Source organism: Akebia trifoliata, chromosome 1, assembly GCF_017979445.1.
Source record: "Akebia trifoliata isolate Shusen 1 chromosome 1, ASM1797944v1, whole genome shotgun sequence".
NCBI classification, from domain to species: Eukaryota; Viridiplantae; Streptophyta; class Magnoliopsida; order Ranunculales; family Lardizabalaceae; genus Akebia; species Akebia trifoliata.
In genome coordinates this window covers 30,560,625-30,581,818 of record NC_141375.1, presented here as the reverse complement: position 1 = coordinate 30,581,818, position 21,194 = coordinate 30,560,625, and the positions used below count along the sequence as shown (strand labels likewise).

The following is a 21,194-nucleotide window of genomic DNA, read 5'->3' as shown; positions in this document are numbered from 1 at the left end:
CAATGTCACCCCAGCACGACTCTTAATTTAATTGAGGTTAGAAGTGTCAAAAATTAAGAGAGCTGCTATTAACACCCCAAGTTTTACTTATTACACCTTAATTTCTTAAATTATTTATCACACCTCAATTAAAGATTAAAACACACTTTTCAAACATTACAAAGGTTTGGCTCAAATAATAATCTTAACATTAATTACAACACTCATTCAAAGTTGTTTACAACAACTATTACGCTCACATAAAACACAAAAAATAGAAAACAAGAAAATAAAAAATAAAAATTTTTGTTGGCACCCTAACTTTTACATATTCTTTTTGTATTTTTGGTAATAGAAAATTTTATTAAAAAGAGTACAAGTAGTCCTCAACTTTTAAATATTCTCAGCCATTCAACTATTTTCTTTATTTTTAATTGGGGTATAATAAGTAAATGTTCGGGTGCAAATAGCAGCTCTCAAAATCAAACCCAACACTTAGTTGTGAGGATATTCTGTAGGATTCTTGGTTTTAAATCTCACTTTGACGTCTCCTCTTATTCATGGACGAGACCGAGTTGTCTTGGGTGAGTCAACGCGTCTCTTACAAGATACACCATTTCATTCGGTTTATAATTATGTATGGAGAATGCTAATGGCCAAGAAATCATATTTTACTTGGACAATATGAAATCTGTGTTTTCCTCCTATAACCTAAAATTAGTTCACTTGTGTTTCCATTGTAAAAAGGAAGATGGATGACTGTCACAACAGGAAATATGAATCAGAAAAGGGCAGTGCTATTATTGCTGATGATGATCGTATCAACAATCTTCCCGACCATCTTTTACACTGTATACTCTCTCTTATTCCATTACAAGAAGCAATACGAACGTCCATCCTTTCAAAAAGATGGAGATACCTATGGAGGTCTATTCACACTTTGGATTTCAACAAGTACCACTTTAACAATCCATCTCAATTCAAGTAATCCATCGATCAAACTTTGCTGCACCATAGTTGCCTGGACATGCAGAAATTTCAAATATCTATGAACTACGAAGAAAAAGATCCCTCTTCTCGAATTGATAGGTGGATAGATTGCACAGTGATGCATCAAGTTCAAGTACTTGATCTCTTGTTCTTCTTCACATTCCATATTCCACCTGATTGGAGACATCCTATCAGGTGCCTCGCAGTGTGTTTGACGCCCAATCAATAACTTCCATAGAGTTGACATTCTGCAAATTCAAGGATTTTGGCATTGTAAATCTGGTATCTCTCAAGACTTTATCATTGTCACATGTCTTTGTCACGGATGAGACGATGCGGCGTGTGGTCACTAATTGTCCTATCCTTGAGTTCCTAGACCTAACATATTGTCATGAATTGGTATCACTTGAGGGTCGTAGCGTAAGTATTAGAACCCTTACAATTGGCTATTGCCTTAATATAAAGAACATTGAAGTGGATGTTCCAAATCTGCAATTGTTCGAGTGCACATCAAACTATGGGCTGGAAATAAATTCATGGGGTCCAAAGGAATTGACTTCTCTTGAACTCTATCACTATAATTCTCAAATCCATTCAAGAATGGCTTGGATTTCAGAAATCTCAAAATACTATCACTTAAGCATCTCATAATTATGGATATGTTTGACTCCATGATGTCTAAATGTCGTCTCCTTGAGAATTAGGAATTGGTTTCCTGCGTAACACGCCCAAGTCTTAAGGTTTTCAGTGAGAAACCCAAGAATTTGGTGATGGATTATTGCAGATGCATGGAGGAAGCTGAGATCAATGCTCCAAATCTTAAATACTTCGTGTTTTTGGGTTCTATTATCTACAATGAACACATCTCACATGCTCGAAGCCAAGCTTCATTTTTGTGAGAACAATGGGGAACGGAATGATCTTCAAGGATCTACTAAATTGAGGCAACTTCTTCAGAGGTTTAACCATGCCAAAGTTTAGACACTTGTTAGTGATTTTGCTGAGGTATGCCAATTATTTAATTTTTATCTCTTTTATCTGCATGTCAGGTTAGACATACATGCCCATAGTTCTAAAACTCTCCTAATAAATGTGAAACTCTAATGGGATTTGGGTGTGATGCGGTTTATACAAATACAAAAAGGGTTGTTCACCAAACCTTTTTAGCATCATGCCCATAATTGTTACATGCTCATGGCTAAATCTCTTTTCTCTATTAACAATATACCAATTTCTTCGATGTGAGAAGACGACACTTATTCCGACGAAATTACTTGTGAATTCGCTTCCCCCACTATGTTATCTCAAGCATTTGCATGTAAGAGATGGAAAACATCGATGAGTTATAAAAAGATTTTAGTCTGCTTGCTCAGTCTTTCAGCTCAATTGGAGATTCTGACAATAGTTATGTATCCCCTCAGTATCAACCTCAAGGTACTGAATTTCTCCTTTGCCGACACTTCAATTTTTGTCATAGTAAATTTGGTATGAGGAATTGACAATTTATAGTATTATATATTTTTTTTACAATTTCTTTATTATTATTTTCAGTTTCGTGCGACCATTGTTGATTATTCAAACTTCGACTGGGCTCGACTTCTTCTCGATTATGTCTAATGTTATCATAATAAGAAGGGAAGAGTTGCAAGAAAATTGAGAGATATTGGAGAGAAAAAGAAGAACTTGCATTATATTCCTTATTGATTGTTTTTACATGAATCATACCTCTATTTATACACATACATTAATAGCTAATTATCGTAACAGACTAACAAACTAGCTAACTAACATAACTGATTAACAGACTGATTTGTAAAGCTAACTAACATAACTGACTAACAGATTTGTACAACCAACTGTCTAACAGACTGATTTGTACAGCTAACTAACATAACGGACTAACAGAATTGTACAGCCCACTGACATAACTGACTTATAATTTAATACTCCCCCTCAAGATGAAGTGTAAATGTTAATAACACCCATCTTGGAAAGATTATTAGTAAAGAGATTGTAGCCAAGAGGCTTAGTCAAAATATCGGCTAGCTGCCCAATTGAGGAAACATGTAATGTTTTCATAGTTCCTGCCAACAGTTTTTCTCGACAATATGACAATCTATATCTATATGTTTTGTACGTTCATGAAAAACTGGGTTGGTTGCTATGTGTAAGGCAACCTGATTATCACAAAAAAGCACAGCTGGTTTGGACTGTGGTGCAAATAAGTCTTTCAACAAGTGTTGCAGTCAAGTAATTTCACATGTTGTTGTTGCCATAGTACGGTATTCGGTCTCTACTGTAGACCTAGACATTGTATTTTACTTCTTGAATTTCCATGAAATGAGTGATAGTCCAAGAAATACACAGAAACCAGTAATAGATTTTCTAGGGGTGCAACTTGGTTCGGATTGGTGCAGGTTAGAGCAAAATCATAATCGAACCGACCAAGGTCGATTCCATGATATAAGAACCAGAACCGAACCGATTTGATGTAGGATCGAACCAACCCAAACTGACCTTAATTCGGTTTGGTTCGGTTCGGTTCCATGGGTTGAAAAAAAAAACACAATTAATCAGTAAAATAATGGAAAGCAATTGCAGATGGAGATAGTCAATTGAAGAAAGGGGAAAAATAATGGAAAAAATTCTCCCTCTTGTACCCTAAATCGTAAATCACGGCTAGAAATCTCAAATTGGTTGACTCGATTGAACTAAACCGATTCAAAATAAGTAAAAAATTAAAACTCACTATTTAAAGAGTCAACTCACGAAGCAATCGTCGTCAATGGTGAAAAACTGAAAATATACTTTTTCGAAAAAAGAAATCCGAAGCTACAACAAGCCGAATCCTTGAAGGAGATGCAACTGGCATTAGGTCCTAAGATCCGATTCACATCGTCTCGGCTGTACAACTCATAATCAAACCCGCCAGGGACTCGGATCGTTCTAGTTGGGTCTCCATCTTGAACGATGATCAGGTGGTACGGTTGGAAGAAAGGCCTCCACTGCTGCAAGAAGTCGAGGTTCCTGATGGTTGGAATGACTATGTCGAGTTCATCTGTCAGAGGAGGAGAGATCTGGCTCGAAGGTTGGGCCATGGTTGAGAGAGAGAGAGAGGCGACCTGCCAGCCGTCGGAGTTGAGAGAGCTCACAGTCTCTAGCCCCTAGCCGCACGCCCACAGTCGCGAGAAAGAGAGACCGACCGGCCGCCCATCAGAGTTGAGTGCAGCCAGCAACCGGCAGCCCGTAGCTGTGAGAGACGACAGAAAGAGAGAGGGTAGTTCGGGTTTTTTAAATGAAAAAAAAAAACATATATTTCATTTAAAAAAATTAATGATTCGATTTTCGGGTTGGTTCGGTTTTTTATTAAGTCTGAATCGAGAACCGAACCGAACCTATCGGTTTTTCATTTTTAAAACCCGAAACCGAACCGTACTCAATAAAAACCGAACCAAACCAATCCAAAACACACGGTTTGGTTCGGTTCTCGGTTTAAACCGAATTAACCTGCACCCCTAAGATTTTCTAGTATCTCTTCATGCAGTACAATCTGCATCACAGAATGCCTTCAGTTGTAGATCATTTGCTGAGGGGAAGTATAAGCCTTGGCCAGGATTTCTCTTAATATATTGCAGGACACGATAAGCAGCTGCCAAATAAACTTCAGTGGGATTTGCAACATATTGACTAAATTGTTGAACTGAAAATTATAAATCAGGCCTTGTAATGGCTAAGTAAATAAGCCTACCCACTAATCTCCTGGGCAAGTCTATTCGTCTTGCACGAGATAAACCATTTCATTCCATTCATATATATATATATATATATATATAGAGAGAGAGAGAGAGAGAGAGAGAGAGAGAGATTACTAACATCCTATAAATCATATTTTACTTAGACAATATGAAATCTGTGTTTTTCTCCTATAACCTAAAATTAGTTCACTTGTGTTTCCATTGTAAAAAGGAAGATGGATGACTGTCACAACAGGAAATATGAATCAGAAAAGGGCAGTGCTATTATTGCTGATGATGATCGTATCAACAATCTTCCCGACCATCTTTTACACTATATACTCTCTCTTATTCCATTACAAGAAGCAATACGAATGTCCATCCTTTCAAAAAGATGGAGATACCTATGGAGGTCTATTCACACTTTGGATTTCAACAAGTACCACTTTAACAATCCATCTCAATTCGAAGTACTTCGTCGATCAAACTTTGCTGCACCATGGTTGCCTGGACATGCAGAATTTTCGCACTTCTATGAACTACGAAGACAAAGGTCCCTCTTCTTGAATTGATAGATGGATAGATTGCACAGTGATTTATCAAGTTCAAGTACTCGATCTCTTGTTCTTCTCCCCATTCCATATTCCATTGCCTCGCAGTGTGTTTGACACCCAATCAATAACTTCCATAGAGTTGACATTCTGCTAATTCAAGGATTTTGGCATTGCAAATCTGGCATCTCTCAAGACTTTACACTACGTCATAATTCGCCAAAAACGACTGCCCCTACAGTCGTAAATGGAGTCGTTTTAAAAGGAGTGGTTTTTTAATTGCGACTGTCGAAAACAGTCGGAAAAAACGACTGTCCTTGACAGTCGGAAAAAAACGACTGTCTTCGGCAGTCGGAAAAAACGACTGTTGCTACAGTGAAAAGAGGATATAGCGACGGTCATATGAGGATATAGAGACGGTCAGTGACCGTCGCTATAGGGTATTTTTAAAAAAAAAAATTTATTTTACACCTACCCCCCCTCACATGTTGCTGAATATTGGAGATACCCTTATATTTTGAAATTGATGACCTAGACCCCAACTAACAACATGAAAAGACCCAAATACCCCTCGTCTTCAACTTTCATAACACTTACTATTTTTCTAACTACCAATTATGCAAATCTAACTACCAATTATGCCATACCTAGTGTTTTACATTGGATTTGAGATTGAAAAAGAGAATTTGTGAAAATATTGATGCAATCTCTTTGCTATGATATGAAGAACCTAGAAGAAGTTTCATCATCCAAACGGAAACGTCACCATGAACATGATGAGGAATCTAATTACTTGGACAAATTACCAGGCGAAATTCTTCATCACATTCTATCTTTTTTAGAGATGAAAGATTCAGTTCGAACAAGCATCTTATCGAAACGATGGAGGTACGTCTGGACTTTGAAGATTCTTTATCTAGAGCATGTTAAACTATCTGATGAAACAGCTCATAAACTTATTTCCACATGCCCTCTTCTAAAAGAATTTCGATTGATACGATGTCAAGGCTTAGAGAATCTTAATGTTTATGCACCTAACTTACCACTTGAGCTCATCGATTCGAAGCCTTCAAGCTCATTGATTCGAAGCCTCCCCGCAGTGAGCTCCTCATCATTTTCAGAGTTTACTTGATGTGCTAAGCCCAATCCAATGCATTTAAAAGGGGAACCCGATCCTCTAGACTTTGATGCATTTTTTTTCTAGTTTAGTTGATGACGAGTTTGCAAGGTGGGAGGATGCAAGTTCAGGTTTGACTTGTTCAGCCATGGCTTCCAATGCTTTGAACTGGTTTAGAACTGATCAGATTCAGAAAATTAAACGAGGAAAAAATATATCTTGCAATCTTCATTTCGATAAAGCGGAGAGTGATAACCAACCTTTTGCTTGTACTCACGTGCCTGTGCTTCTGCATGCAAATTCAGCTCAGAAATATGTGCTTTGCATTGACAGATCTGTTGATAAACATAGTTAGTGGTGAAATTTATTTATTTGGCAACATATCTTCAATTTATTTTTAGCTACTTCACAAATAAACATCTGGTTGTGATTAATGGTCTCATTGAGTTCATCTGACCTTAACGCAAGGTCATCTTCTAAGGACTCCATTGCAGCCTTATTTTGCTTAAAGAGACACAAGATCTCTTCTTAAAGAACCATTCTCTTCATTTAAGGCATTTATCATGTTAGTTTGGACTTCTAAATCATGGGTTCTTGAACTAAGCACCTCTTCAATAATTGAATCAAGAAATACATATAACCCAATAACGAGTCAACATGATGTAGTTTACCATAACAGAATAACCAATTTTATCTTTGCAACGTGGATGTAAGAGACCACAACTTTACCATCTTCAGCTGATAGATTATCCATATTCATGTACCTACCTAGCAGCAACAGCAAGCCAACAAGTAAAAGAACATGTCTAATAGGCAAGAGCCATAAACTAACATATTCTTAGTACAGAAACCTCAATACTTGTAACTTAGTTATGCCTAAGCATTAATACTTGTAGCTTTTTGGATAACTTTTTCTCTTCTCATCAGCTCCTTGGGTAGTTGATGATGGTCTGTTTGAGCACAAGATGTATATACTTGAAATTTTCTCTTTATGAAATATTATATAACAAGAAGAATGTTAGGCTGAAATTTTCAAGCCATCAATTGGGTTGGAGTTTTTCAACAAAATGGGAAGCGGTGGCAGTCTCTGCCTTGAATGGACTAGTAAAAGGTTGGAGGGACTTCCTACGAAGCTCCATCAAGCAAGCCTCGTTCACGCACTATCCAACTTTATAAGGTTTGCAATATTGTTTGTTCTTGTATTTGGAATTATGATTGTGTATCTACATAAGCTAATTTCGACCTTTTCATTGTATTTGAATTCCTATATAATAATGTATTAAGTATTAGAAACCATATTTAGGAACCAAAGGGGCCTTATATAATAATGTATTAAGTATTGGAATATTTCTATGTGTGTTTTCCAAGTGGGTTTATGCTTTCTTATGTACCCACAAGAGTCTTATGAGTCCTTGTATGAATGGGAGCATATATGGCAACAAGCAGACCCAAAGCTTCTTCTTACCTTAGTAGGCTCTGGCATGATTTCCTCATTTTCTCTAAACTTCAGAAACAAGATGACTCTAGCAGCACTACTCGTTCAAGTTGATTCAGAACTTTGTTAAGCAAGATCAAGCAACCTCTATCCATGTCCAACGAGATAATGGTTTGTACAACGAAATTGGGCTAAATCTTGTGAGCCTGTATTGAATGTACATACATATAGACCCCTCATGGTATATATATATATATATATATATATATATATATATATATATATATATATATATATATATATATATATATATAGAGAGAGAGAGAGAGAGAGAGAGGCATGTAGTGTATACACTATGTGCAAGAAAATTGAAGTAAAAAACTCAATGGCGCCATACACGCTAATGATGTTATCATCTTAACTCTTACCATCTAGTTTCTCAAGCGTCATGAAACCAAGCATATGTCATCAGTTGGGCGTCTATGCAGAAAATGAATCATAGAGTTGATGAGGACGGGTCAGCTAGCACTTGGCGAACAAACTGTCCCTTCACTCGCAGACGCTGCTCTGCAAGTCTTTTCCTGCTTTGATATCTAACCTGTATGAGATAATTCCAGGTTAAGACATTGAAGCAGTAAAGACAGAATGCAGATTTTGGGATCTAGTGTTCAAAAAATTATTCATATAATTTTAAATGCAGCAGGCAATTTAAAGAATATAACTAATAGCAGTAGTAATAGAAGGTTAAGTGCACTAAACATCAGTGTTTTCAAATGCCAAAGAGGGATGAAATGCAATCGATAGAAGAAGGTGACGACGATCACATGCATTAGTACCAATTGCTATAAATTTACCTTTTTATCATAGCATCTGTCTTTCCGCTTCAAACGGAACTTATTCAAAGCTGCTTCTCTTTGGTTTGGTCAACGCCAAGAGTGTGTGAAAGCAGATATGTTTTTTAATTTGAAGTCATCTTCTGACTCAGTTGCAACTTGCAATTTTCGTGCTTCTCCTCTTTCTTGGGCCCACCAAATTAGGATCAACTCCCATCTTTCCATTCTTTAAGCACATTCAAGAGTCAATTATCCATCATTAACCTGCGTTTATCATGGCACGTGTCATATACCCATTCAATGGGTGCCACTAAATTTTAGCTTGGTTAATCTTGGTTTGTTATGTCTATGTCTCCAAATAAGAGATGAGAATGTTTCACCATGTTTGGTAATGATTTCAGGGTATACTTACAAAATTGTATGTTTCCCAATCCAAAACCAACTCTCCCTAGCTTATGATTACGAAATCTTAACCAACTCATGACAAAAATCAGTTGTGATTAAGAACAACAAGACTAAATACCCAAGGATGAAAGCTCACAAAAATGTTACTTTTGTCATCTAAGCACATGTTACACACATAAGTAGGACAAATGAACACCGGCTAGTTCAATCAAGGTTGCTTGAAATCAGCCAACCATGGTATGGAAACCTGAACAAGTCAACTTGGAAACCGATGAAGAGTCATTTCCCAATTTAAATATTTTATGAATATAATGAAACTAATATACAAAAATGAATGTAAGGAGGAAAGCATGTATTGTATTTTAGTTCAATACTCATAAAAATGACAATAACTAATAATAAATAAATAGTACAAATACATAAATGCATGCAACTTACAGATAAGAAAATGTATTATGATCTGATAAATATTTAAAAAAAAAAAAAACTTGCACCAATTATGACATTATACTAATAGCCAATTGCTATCAGGTTAAAAAATGACGAAATGCCTAGTATTTGATATCAAGTTAAAAGGTCTGAACTTCAAAATTGAAAGTTAACAATCAAAACTCCAAAATTCAGGGCAAAAATTTCGAAATCCATTTGGACAATTAATGACCCATTCAACTTGTTGAAGACTTAAAGTATAAAACGACTTGTAACAACAATATGCATATTTATTAACCAATGAATGCTCAATAATCTCACAAAATACCCACAAACGTTAACATGATTTATGTCTTCCATGTGAAACTTTCTCTTTCCTTCAATACTATGTCACAAGAAATCCCAAAATAACCTATACAACCTTAACTCCACACTACGTGCAATTGAGAGAAGACACAAGAAATTTAATAATGACCTTCCTCCTTCAGAAAGATATTTCGCTTGCCATGTACTGAGTCTTCTACTAACCTATTCCAACATTGATGCTCAGATCATCTTGCCATCATAAGCCACCCCCAATGGTAAGCCCAAATAAGAAGGTGGGAAAGCTCTGTTCTGGCACCTAACAAATTTATATTTAAAAAACATTTCTAACAGTGAAAATCTTTCTATTACAAAATTGACTAGAATCCTAGAAATTGCTTCAAAACAACAAAAGACTCCACTTAGGAATCCTATCTGACTTAGAGAGCTATCAATTGAAAATCATACAATAGCATAATAATTACTGGATTACTTATATTCTAGTCAGTGCTCCAATCACCACAAAAAATAAAAATGAGTACTACTGTTACCAAATTCAGTAGCTTTTGCCACAATCGATTGTCTGAATAAAACACTAAATTGTACCTTTTAAGAACTCAAACAATATTCTCACCTTTTCATATGCTAGTCAAGGAACACTAGTTAGAACTGTTATATTGTAAACAGTTGGTACTCCCATCTCTATTAATTCACAAAGAAAGAAAGAAAGAAAATCTGCCATTCTCTATAAACAAGTAATATTAGTTCGATAATTGTTATGGAGCAGCCTAGCAGAACTCCATTATTTGAGATCCTCATCCAACAATGCATAACAGAACTTTGAATCATTAAAAAATTTCAATTAAGTCATTAACTTTTCTAAGTTACAAGAATTTTTATGTATTTGAAAACATAATTTTTCTTTCCGGAACAAGGCCAATCTTGAGATTATAATAACAATTCTGTAGAAAAAGGTGAAATTTGCAAAACCTTACCTACAAAGTATAAAATGGATCTTGATTCTATCAGAGGTAGCAAGATCTTGATTCTATCAATCCGTCCTCTATTGGGATAAACAATCCAAGCTGAAATATTAAATTGAGAAAAGAACATCCAAATTAAAAGATCTAATATGAATTGAGATTAATACAACCAATAGAACTTTGAAAGAAAGCCAACGAGTCCATTGCTCTATTGGATTCTCTAAAAAGGAGTCGCGTTTAAATTGCGACTGGATATAAAAGCAGAAAAAACTATGGTCTTATACCGTCGAAAAAAACGAAGTCTACTCACATTAGAAAGCAGAACCTCCCCTTGGTAATTCTCCAGCTTTGTATTTAAAAAATAGGAGTGACACCCAGAAACGTGCGAGAACCAGCACAACAACATTGTCCCTATAAAGAACATAGTGTTTATGATCAACAAAATCAATTATTCTAAAGAAAATATTAATCGGACATACCTTATTAAAGAACAAAGCAAAGTGTGCAAGCTCAACAGCTTCATCAATATCGGCATCCTCGCATACAATGAAAGGGGACTTAAACTTACCGCTTTGGTCATATATGACACTATCCAGCCATAATGCCTGAACACCTTAATTTTAGTCGTGATTTTCTCTAACTATGGATTTATTGTGTAACCCATTGTAGATCTCAAACTTATATTTTTTGTTTCTGTTTTCAGTTGCAATATTCTGCCCTTTTGTGTTTCTTGTGATTGCTTTTGGAGACACAAGTGTTGTTATTGGATTAATTCCTTTACATATGTTTTAGTCTGCCACTGAAAATATAAATTTTATGAAATACATTTATACCAAAAAGGAGCAATATAAAATTTCATTATTACACTTCAAATGCAAAGGGAGAAGGAATGGAGTTTTTGGAAGTCTTTTATAATATTATGGTTCATTGCTACACAGAAAGGCAATCCAATGGTGTGTTTTTGTTTTCATCAATGCAAGTGTCTATCTCTTGTAACTTAGTGTTTAAATTACCACAGGTACCATCCAAAGGAGTATCGTAAAGTGTTAGGACATCTTCTCATTTGTTGCTGGAAATTATTATTAATTTTAATGGCAAAACGGAAAGCTAAAAGGATTGTTAAACAACTATCAGGAAAGCTTGGGAGAGATTCTAATTGTGCGGATGTCGAGGAACCAGTAATTCAAAAGCAAAGTCACAGATGTATTGATCATGAAGGTATAATGGCAATTATATGTGCTCACACGGTCTTTTCTTATATTTTCTATTCTGTTTTCTTTGGGACTGACTAGTTGCAGATCATGTAGTACCAATTGCACTCTATCACTTTAAAAAAACCCAATTGAACTACATTGTTAAGATTTCACTCCAAAAACAAAAAGTTGCACTGTTTTTTTTTCATATTGAAAAATCATAGAGTAACCACAACATCAAAGCTTCATAAACTATATATTCAATTTTCAAAGCTTCATGATCTACAAGCAGAATAAAAATCTGCAAATGATGGATTATTTATCTTCAATATTGGAAACCTATGCACATAGCCATAGATGTGTTGGGATTTACGAAGTTAGGGTATAAGATAGACTATGATTTGATACCCAATGTAAGAAACAAGATGATCTCTTACAAATTAAATAACAATAAAGGTATCAGTATAATCTATACAGCAAAGAAGGAACATTGCTAACTCCAGCCAATAGATAACCAAACATCAATTAATAAACCTAGTTCATATATACTAAAAGACCAAAATCTCAAACTTGGGTAGATATTTTCTTGAAACTCAAATAGATGGTCTTCCATTCATACCTCTGATTTGCCTGAGAACCCCGTAATAGGAGAATCCAGTGTAGATGCAACAACAGCAGCTTCAGCAACCTTGAAATAGTTTCGGTAGGAGAAACAAAATTCAGCTCCATAGAGCATAACCAATCATACTATCATATACATGTATACTCTTTTTGCTCTAGCAGTGGTGTGACTGCAGCCTATTGAAAACTCAGATTTATAGTAAGACCCCATTAATCCTTTTTTTCCGAAGGGAGCACTTTTTTCTCTAGCAAAAATCTCTGCAACCTATCAAGTGGTGCGACTTTAGCCTATTGAAACTTAGATTTAGGGTAAGACTCCACAAATAGAAATAGAAAGAAAGCGAAAAAGGCAGAACAAACAGCTAAGCAAACAAAAAAGTTTGTTATTTTGAGCTTCGGTTTGGGGATTTTGGCTCTAAATCTAGTAGAATAATAAAGAAGGGGAATTAATGCAGAGAAAATGGAGAAATTAATACAGGAACACATACAAAATACAGGGATCAAAACCCTAAAAACTGGCAAATATAAATGAAGAGAAAAGAGATTCAAAAACTACTGCAAATCTAAAATAGGGAAAATTTAAAGAATCAAACAAAAAACACTTTAAAAACCTTGAATTATAAGAGTAAAACAGTGATCAAAACCCTAAAAATTGGCAAGAAAATGAGAAATCTCTTTGAAAGACTCTCATTGAAGGCATTTAAGGAGATTTAAATAGAGTAAATAAGGTTTCATCATAAATCAATTACTGAGAACTTGTTCCGCTGAGAATCTCCTCGAAACATCCTTACAGAGAATCCTCCGCAAAAGATCTTTCGCCGACGAAGACACAGAATGAAATATCGGAGTTGGAAACCGAAGATTCGCACGGAGAACATCCTCAAATATCTTTCCCTCAGATTCGCCTCAAATATCTCTCCCGCATATCCGTTTGGAGATGCGATCGTAGAGATTGGACGACTTAGAGAGCTCGATAACCATATGGAGATAATCCTCGTCTTCGTAAACGTTAATGATCTGAACAACGTTAGGATTTCCACTTATGAGATTCATAGTAAGACTCCATTAATTTGAGAACGAGAGAGCGAGAGACAGAGAGTGTGATCAAGAGATTTGAGAGCGAGAGACGGAGATGAGTGCGAGAGAGCGAGAGAGAGATACAGATCGAGCGTGAGAGAGAGAGAGAAAGAGAGAGATATTTGATTCGGTGTTGTTGATATAACTTAATAAAGTAGAAACGACCAATAACCGACTGTTAAAAACTGTCGCAATTAACGACAGTCTTTAGCAGTCGTTTTTAACGCAATTGTACAGTCGCTAAACCCGCAATATGACGTAGTGTTATCAGTATCACATGTCTGTCACAGATGAGATGATACAGCGCGTGGTCACTAATTGTCCCATCCTTGAGTTCCTAGACCTAAACTGTTGTCATGAATTGGTATCACTTGAGGGTAGTCACGTAAGTATTAGAACCATTACAATTGGGTAATTTCTTAAAATGAAGAACATTGAAATGGATGTTCCAAATCTGCGATTATTCAAGTGCACATCAAACCATGAGCTGGAAATCAATTCATGGGGTCCAAACGAGTTGACTTCACTTGAAACTCTATCACTAAATTTCTCAAATCCGTCCAAGTATGGCTTGGATTTCAGAAATCTCAAAATGATATCACTTAAGGGTATCATAATTATGGATATGTTCGAGTCCAAGATGTCTAAATGTCGTCTCCTTGAGAATTTGGAATTGGTTTCCTGCGTAACACACCCACATCTTAAGGTCTTCAGAGAGAAGCTCAAGAGCTTGGAGGTGGATGATTGCAGATGCATGGAGGAAGCTGATATCAATTCTCCAAATCTTAGATGCTTCGTGTTTTTGGGTTCTACTCTGGAATTATCTACAATAAACACATCTCGCATGCTTGAAGCCAAGCTTCATTTTTGTGAGAACAACGGGTAACGGAATGATCTTCAAAAATCTACTAAAGTGAGGAAACTTCTTCAAAGGTTTAATCATGCCAAAGTTTTGACACTTGTTAGTGATTTTGATGAGGTATGCCAATTTGTATTCTCTTTTATCATCATGTCACGTTAGACAAAAACTTTTTAGCATCATCACCATAATTGTTACATAAATGCTCATGGCTTAATCTCTTTAATCTATTAACAATAACAATATACCAATTTCTTGTGATGTGAGTAGACGACACTTATTCTGGGGAAATTACTTGTGAATTCACTTCCCCCACTATGTGATCTCAAGCATTTGCATATGAGAGTATGGAAAACATTGATGAGTTATAAAGAGATCTTAGTCTGCTTGCTCAGTCTTTCAGCTCTATTGGAGATTCTTACGATAGTTATGTATCCCCTCAAGATAAACATCAAGGTAATGAATTTCTCCTTTGCAGACACTTTAATTTTTTTCATAGTCAATTTGGTATGAGGAATTGACCATTTCTAGTATTATATTTATTTTTCCATCCTTTTTTATTATTATTTTCAGTTTCATGCGACCGTTGTTGATTATTCAAAGTTAACTGGGCTCGACTTCCTCTTGATTATGTCTAATGTTGCCTCAAAGAAGTTACGATAAAAACATTGAAGGTAACGAAAACAAAATGAAGTTAGAGAAATTTGTCCTTGGACATGCAATGGATTTGGCTAGTATGTCTATCCTCCATCAAAATGCTTGACCTGGAAAGCTTGAAAGAAGTAGGAAGACTGGGTTATCCATAGAAAGCATTTTTTTTTCCTTTTATATGTCAAAATATTTCTTTGAAGCATTTTTTTTTTCTATCTTCTATTTTTAGTTTTTTGTTGATGACTGGAGAAGGATTTGGGAGTTGACAATCTTTGCTCTCTTATACGTTCAATATTGCTTTAAGAGGAAGGATTTTGTAGACTATGAGATATTATTTGCAAATTATTGTAATATATGAAAAGAGGAAAATATGAGAATTTATTTTCGCAAAAAGGTAGCCCTTCCGGTCTTGTGGAAAGTTAGAGATGGTGTCAACAAACTCCCATTTGTAAAGATGTCTGAGATTCTATGGTTCGTTTGATAGTTTTGCTGAATTTGATAAAACTGATCAAATGTTATATGCTCCGACGTTTTAATTAATATCAGAGATAACCCCTATTTTGGGTTCTGTTCAATATCAGAGATACCCGTGTTTTCAAACTCATGACATGATTCTAAATTTTTTATTAGTTTATTAACATTTCCTTCTGTCTTTTTCTGTTTTTTTTATACGTAAATTTCCTGTTCTTTAATACTGTTTTCCCAATTATTTTCAATATGCTCTCGCTAGGATTTTTTGGGTTTTCCAAATTCCCCTATAAATTGTTAATTCATTCATTAATATTTTGTTTCCCAATTTAATCGCCTTTTTAAAATGCTTTGTACTTGTATCAAAATCCTTAAATGTCTGATAATTTTGCACACCAATCGGATTATTATGTTTCTGCATTGGATTTATGAACTGTCACCTAGAAATGATTGAATTTTTCTTAGAATGTTGAGGGGTTTTGTTTTGGTAGAATTCAATTTTTGGGGCTATATACATGTTGTATTGAGAGAAGGAAAGCATGGAGCGAAGAAGAGATCGAAGATAGTTAAACAATTAAGGCAGAAGCTTCTTTGAGAGTCTTCTCCTCTCCTTGTGAATGACAATCCTCGTTTTTTGATCACGTCTTCTGTCAATGATGGTGAAGAAGAAGAAAGGAGAATGGTAATAGAGAAGAACCTCTTAAGGGTAATGTAGATAGAATCTTAAAGGTGAATATGATAGTTAGAAAATAAGAGTGCACTTGATTGCTAGAACTTCATTTTCCATGGTATTTGAAATCCATGAGAAATGATCGTGAAAAATCTGTAAGGAGGAAATAAAAAAATATTTCAGCTGTTTGGTTATATCTAGAAAATATCCAGACAAAAGTCAGGAAGAAGAAGAGGAGAGAGAAGAGTGAGAAAGTGAAGGGAAGGGGGAGACAGAGGTGGAGCAAGAGGAAAGAAAGAACACGGGTAAAGAGGGATAAGAAAAGAAAAGTAGAGAGAAATAAAGATTGATGACTGCGTAGCATCTTGTTGGAGAAGAAGAAGAAAAGGTTGATAAGTTGGATTTCATTTTGTAAAAATGAAATTTAATCTTAGTAAGATTTATAAATAATGGTGAAAATTCATTTTTAATTTTATGTAAAAAAAAAATCAATTAGATTTCTTACCCATAAGGAAACTTTCTACCCTAAATAATAAATATGGGCAAAAACGTAATTGGACACTTAAAAAGGAAAACTAGGGCATCGATGACAATATTGGTCACTATCTTTTAGATTTCTTTCTCGTTTTCATCGAGGCTCCCCACCACCACCAGTGCCTCGAACGTTTGTAGTGAGGCCTGCTACTGTACAACCCTAATCTCTTTTTCTTTTTCTTTTTTCTTTTTTTTTAATTATAACTATTTCTATATTGCTTCTGTGTATTCTAACTTGGTTTGAGAAGGGAAAAATCTCAAAAGGGAAATTGGAGGTAAGACTGAGATGGGAAGATATTCCTTAGGATTTCTCTATGAAATCTTCTTCTTCTCTCTCTCTCTCTCAATTGTACTTTGATTAAGGGTAGAAAGGTCAAAAATTAAATGTTGGCTGAGATGGAACGATATTCCCAAGGATTCCTACGAAAAATGAATTAGTTATTCTCACAAAAATAAAATGTTAGAAGTTTCCCTCGAGCAATTAGTGCCTATTATTCTTAATTGGGCTCTAATTAGTCTTAATTATGATAAAGTTTCGTAAAAAATACAAGAATTTTCAAAAAAAATTCCTTAAAAACCCTATCTTGTTCTTGAGATATGAATGATGAAGAATATACAATTTTGACAGTAAATAAGACAAATGTTATCATGTATTTTTTTTTCCACCTGGACCTGACCTACATTTATATATTTCAAAGAAAAAACTTATTTGCACCTTTATTTACCAATATCATAGGAAATCTGTGTGTTTTTTCTTTATAAAAAAAAAAAAAAACTAAAATTATTTTACTTTTGTTTTTGTTGTGAAGAGGAAGATGGATGTCCGGCATGGGAAGAAGTATAAATCAGAGACGAGCAATGCTATTATTGCTGATGATCATATCAACTATCTTCCTGACCATCTTTTACATCATATAGTCTCTCTTCTTTCGATAAGAGAAGCAATATCAACGTCTGTCCTCTCCAAGAGATGGAGATACATATGGAGGTTTATTTATATTTTGGATTTCAACCAGGACCACTTTAACAATCCATCTCAATTCAAATACTTTGTCAATCAAACTTTGCTGCGCTATAGTTTCCTTAACATGCAGAGTTTTCGAATTAAGATGGACTGCTATGAAGACAGGGATCTCTCTTCTCAACTTGATAGATGGATAGATTGCGTGATGATGCATCAAGTTCAAGTACTCGACCTCGTGTTCACCACCCCAATCAATATTAGACCTAATAGGTATAAACCCTATGAGAAATGCTATCAGGTGCCTCGCAGTGTGTTTGACACCCACTCGATAACTTCCATCCAGTTGACATTCTGCAAATTCGTGGATTTTGGTATTGTGAATATGGTATCTCTCAAGACTTTATCATTATCCCATGTCCTTGTCACGGACGAAACAATGCAGCGTGTGGTCACTAATTGTCCCTTCCTTGAGTTCCTACACCTAAGAGGATGTCATGAATTGGTATCTCTAGAGGGTCGTAACATAAGTATTAGAACCCTTACAATTGTGTTTTGCCGCGATCTAAAGAAATTTGAATTGGATGTTCCTAATCTCCAGTCGTTTGAGTTCAAATCAAACCCGAAGCTGGAAATCATGTCATGGGGTGAACACAAGTTGACTTCACTTAAATTTCAATCACCTGAGTTGTCTAATCCATTCAACAACAGTGCCCCGGATTTCAAAAATATCAAAGTGCTATCGCTTACTCGTGTCAAAATTGTGGATGTAGTGTTCGAGTCCCTGATGTCTAAATGTCTTCAACTTGAGAATTTGGAGTTGGTTTACTGCTCAATATTGCCACACCTCGAGGTTTTCAGTGAGAAGCTCAAGAGCTTGGTGCTGGATGAATGCAGTGGCCTGAAGGAAGCTGAGATCAATACCCCAAATCTTAAATACTTCAAGTTTGGTGGGTCTACTCTGGAATTATCTACAATGAACACATCTTGCATGCTTGAAGCCGAGCTTCATTTTAAAGGGGACCTCGGGGAATGGAATGGTCTTCAAAGATATGTTAAATTGAGGAAACTTCTTGAGAGGTTTGATCATGTCAAAGTTCTGACACTGGTTAGTTATTTTGCTGAGGTATGCCAAATACTTGCTTTTGATTATCTACTTGATATATTGTTATGTCACATTAGACCGTACATAGTTATAGAACTCTACGATAAATGCAAAACTCTAATGAGTTTTTGGTTCGCCGTTTATACGAAGATAGAAAGGGTTGTTTCACAAAACCGTTTTTACCATTTTTAGCATTACCATTCTTGTAACATTACATGCTCATGGGTCATCTTTTTTCTCTATTTACAATTTACCAATTTCTTGTCATGTGAGAAGGCTTTGCTTCTTCCGGTGAAATTACTTGAAAATTCACTTCCTCCGCTATGTAATCTCAAGCATTTGCGAATGAAAGCATATGAAAAATCAATGAGTTATAAAGAGATTGTAGTTTGCTTGCTCAGTCTTTCGGCTCACTTGGAAATTCTTACGTTAGATTTATGCCCCCTCAGTATCAACCTCAAGGTACTAAAGTTCTCTTTTCTAGACACTTCAATTATATGTCTTAGTAAATTTAGTATGAGGAGTTGACCATTTCTAGTATTATAATTATATTTCCGTCTTTTTTATTTTCAGTTTCAGGCAACCATTGTGGATTATTGGAACTTCGTCTGGGCTCGTCTTCCTCTTGATTATGTCCAACGTCGCCTCAAAGAAGTTACGATAGAAAACATTGTAGGTCATGAAAATGAAATGGAGTTAGTGAAGTTTCTCCTTGGAGATGCAATGGATTTGGCTACTATGTCTATCCCTCCATCAAGATGCTTGACCTGGAAAGCTTGAAGAAAGTTGGAAGACTGACTTATCCATAGAAAACAAATTTTTTCCTTCTATAGATCAAAATATTTAGAGTCGTGCTGGAGTGACCTCAAGATTGTAGCTCATATTGCACATTCTGGTGTGAAAGTGTATAGGAACTATAGATGCTTTTTCACGTATCTCGATGAAAAGCATCTATGGTTCCTATGCACTTTCACGAAAGGATGTGCGATGTGAGGTACAATCTTGAGGTTAGCTCAGCATTATTCAAATATTTATTTCAAGCATTTGTTTTAGTTTTTCGATCATGCATTGAAGAAGAATTTGAGAGTCTGGAATCACAATTCTCTTATATGTATATATATATATATATATATGCAATATTTTGCTTTGAAAGGAAGGATTTTGTACAGTTTGATACTATTTGCAAATTATTGGAATCCATGAAAAGAGAGAAAAATAAGAGTTTGTTTTGGAAAAGAGGTAATTTGAGTAGTTCTCTTTGTCTTGCGCAAAGGTAAAGAGACCCATTTGGCCTTCTCTGATCATAATAGTAAAGATGTCTGAGATTCGAGATGATTCATTTTATATTTTCACTGAGTTGATAAAAGAGTCGTGCTGGAGGGACTTTGTTTTCACTGTGTTTCACACTGCGCTGATGAGGAGGTGCACACATAACCATAGTAGCTTCACTTATATCTCCAGGAAACACATCTATGGCCACCACATCAATGCAGTATGAAACACAGTGAAAAACAAAGTCCCTCTAGAATTTTCCTTGATAAAAACTGATCAAATTGTAATTCCAGCTCCTATTCATTTTTGTTATGATATTATTAATAAAATCAGTTATTCTTTATGTTGATATTATAATGGTGTCATAATATCATTGCCAAATTTCACCCTTTTAGATACTTTTTCAGACCTATTGCCGATACTAAGTAGCAGTAAAAAATTTGTATCCATTTTTCATGATATTATGCATGGATCAGATATATCATGGCCAATTCCTCAGAAAAAATTGTGGGCGATTCTTCCACAATGGAATCTGATAAGTGAGATTTCGAGTAAGTGTTTACATAATCTTCTTCTGTCCGAAGAAATGATTCATCGAAATAATGAGTCACCCGTTCCATTGATAGTCATAATATCATTACCTTACCAATTCTACTCAAAATTCCTTTATTTTTTATTTATCCAAAAATTCTATTTAATTTTTCTTAATTAGTCCACCTTCAAGCTCTTCAACCTTTATGGTATATTATTTTTTAATCTATTAAAGCATATCTGCCGTCGATCATTTTTATCCCGACCTTAATTATTTGAAGAAACTCATAGATTTTTATATCCCAAGTTAAATCATTGGATTTGGTAAAGAATTTTTTTTCCAAGAGGTTAAAATGACTGGCTTTGGAAAGAAAATTAAAGAATTTTGGCTACAAAAGATGGTGGCATTTAAATCATTTTATTAGTTTATTTGTATAAACTGAGGTTATAAGGCATGTCATCAGTTTGAAAACACATGAGTAAATAATTAAAA

The 21,194-nt window shown here is 35.2% G+C and overlaps 1 protein-coding gene and 1 long non-coding RNA gene across 10 annotated transcripts; one reads left to right on the top strand and one right to left on the bottom strand.

Annotated features, from left to right (window-relative positions):
- Positions 1 to 6,062: 6,062 nt before the first annotated feature.
- Positions 6,063 to 13,903, bottom strand: LOC147411663 (uncharacterized). 9 transcript variants are annotated; one of them, XR_015180663.1, is made up of 8 exons: positions 13,323 to 13,903; positions 12,572 to 12,838; positions 11,070 to 11,170; positions 10,772 to 10,861; positions 8,661 to 8,903; positions 8,235 to 8,404; positions 6,632 to 8,012; positions 6,063 to 6,550 (listed from the first exon to the last, which is right to left on the bottom strand). It is a non-coding gene; the product is annotated as an uncharacterized LOC147411663 (long non-coding RNA). The 9 variants fall into 9 exon arrangements; XR_015180664.1 differs by having other exon boundaries at positions 12,572 to 12,640; XR_015180674.1 differs by lacking the exon at positions 13,323 to 13,903 and having other exon boundaries at positions 6,632 to 6,706; positions 7,043 to 8,012; positions 12,572 to 13,057.
- A 3,001-nt stretch (positions 13,904 to 16,904) lies between these two features.
- Positions 16,905 to 20,964, top strand: LOC147411662 (F-box protein At4g22280-like). The gene is made up of 4 exons (XM_086450952.1): positions 16,905 to 16,974; positions 17,642 to 18,919; positions 19,175 to 19,360; positions 19,472 to 20,964. Exons 2-4 carry the CDS (start codon positions 17,648 to 17,650, stop codon positions 19,676 to 19,678), a joined length of 1,665 nt encoding a protein of 554 aa, XP_086307078.1. The 5' UTR covers positions 16,905 to 16,974; positions 17,642 to 17,647; the 3' UTR covers positions 19,679 to 20,964.
- The last annotated feature ends 230 nt before the right edge of the window (positions 20,965 to 21,194 follow it).

Bases quoted from the DNA above. Each gene is read 5' to 3' on its own strand.
- LOC147411662 (XM_086450952.1), top strand. From the start codon at position 17,648: ATGGATGTCCGGCATGGGAAGAAGTATAAATCAGAGACGAGCAATGCT. The intron at 18,920-19,174 runs GTATGCCAAATA...TCATGTGAGAAG, and splicing joins TGGTTAGTTATTTTGCTGAG to GCTTTGCTTCTTCCGGTGAA. The intron at 19,361-19,471 runs GTACTAAAGTTC...TTTTATTTTCAG, and splicing joins CCCTCAGTATCAACCTCAAG to TTTCAGGCAACCATTGTGGA.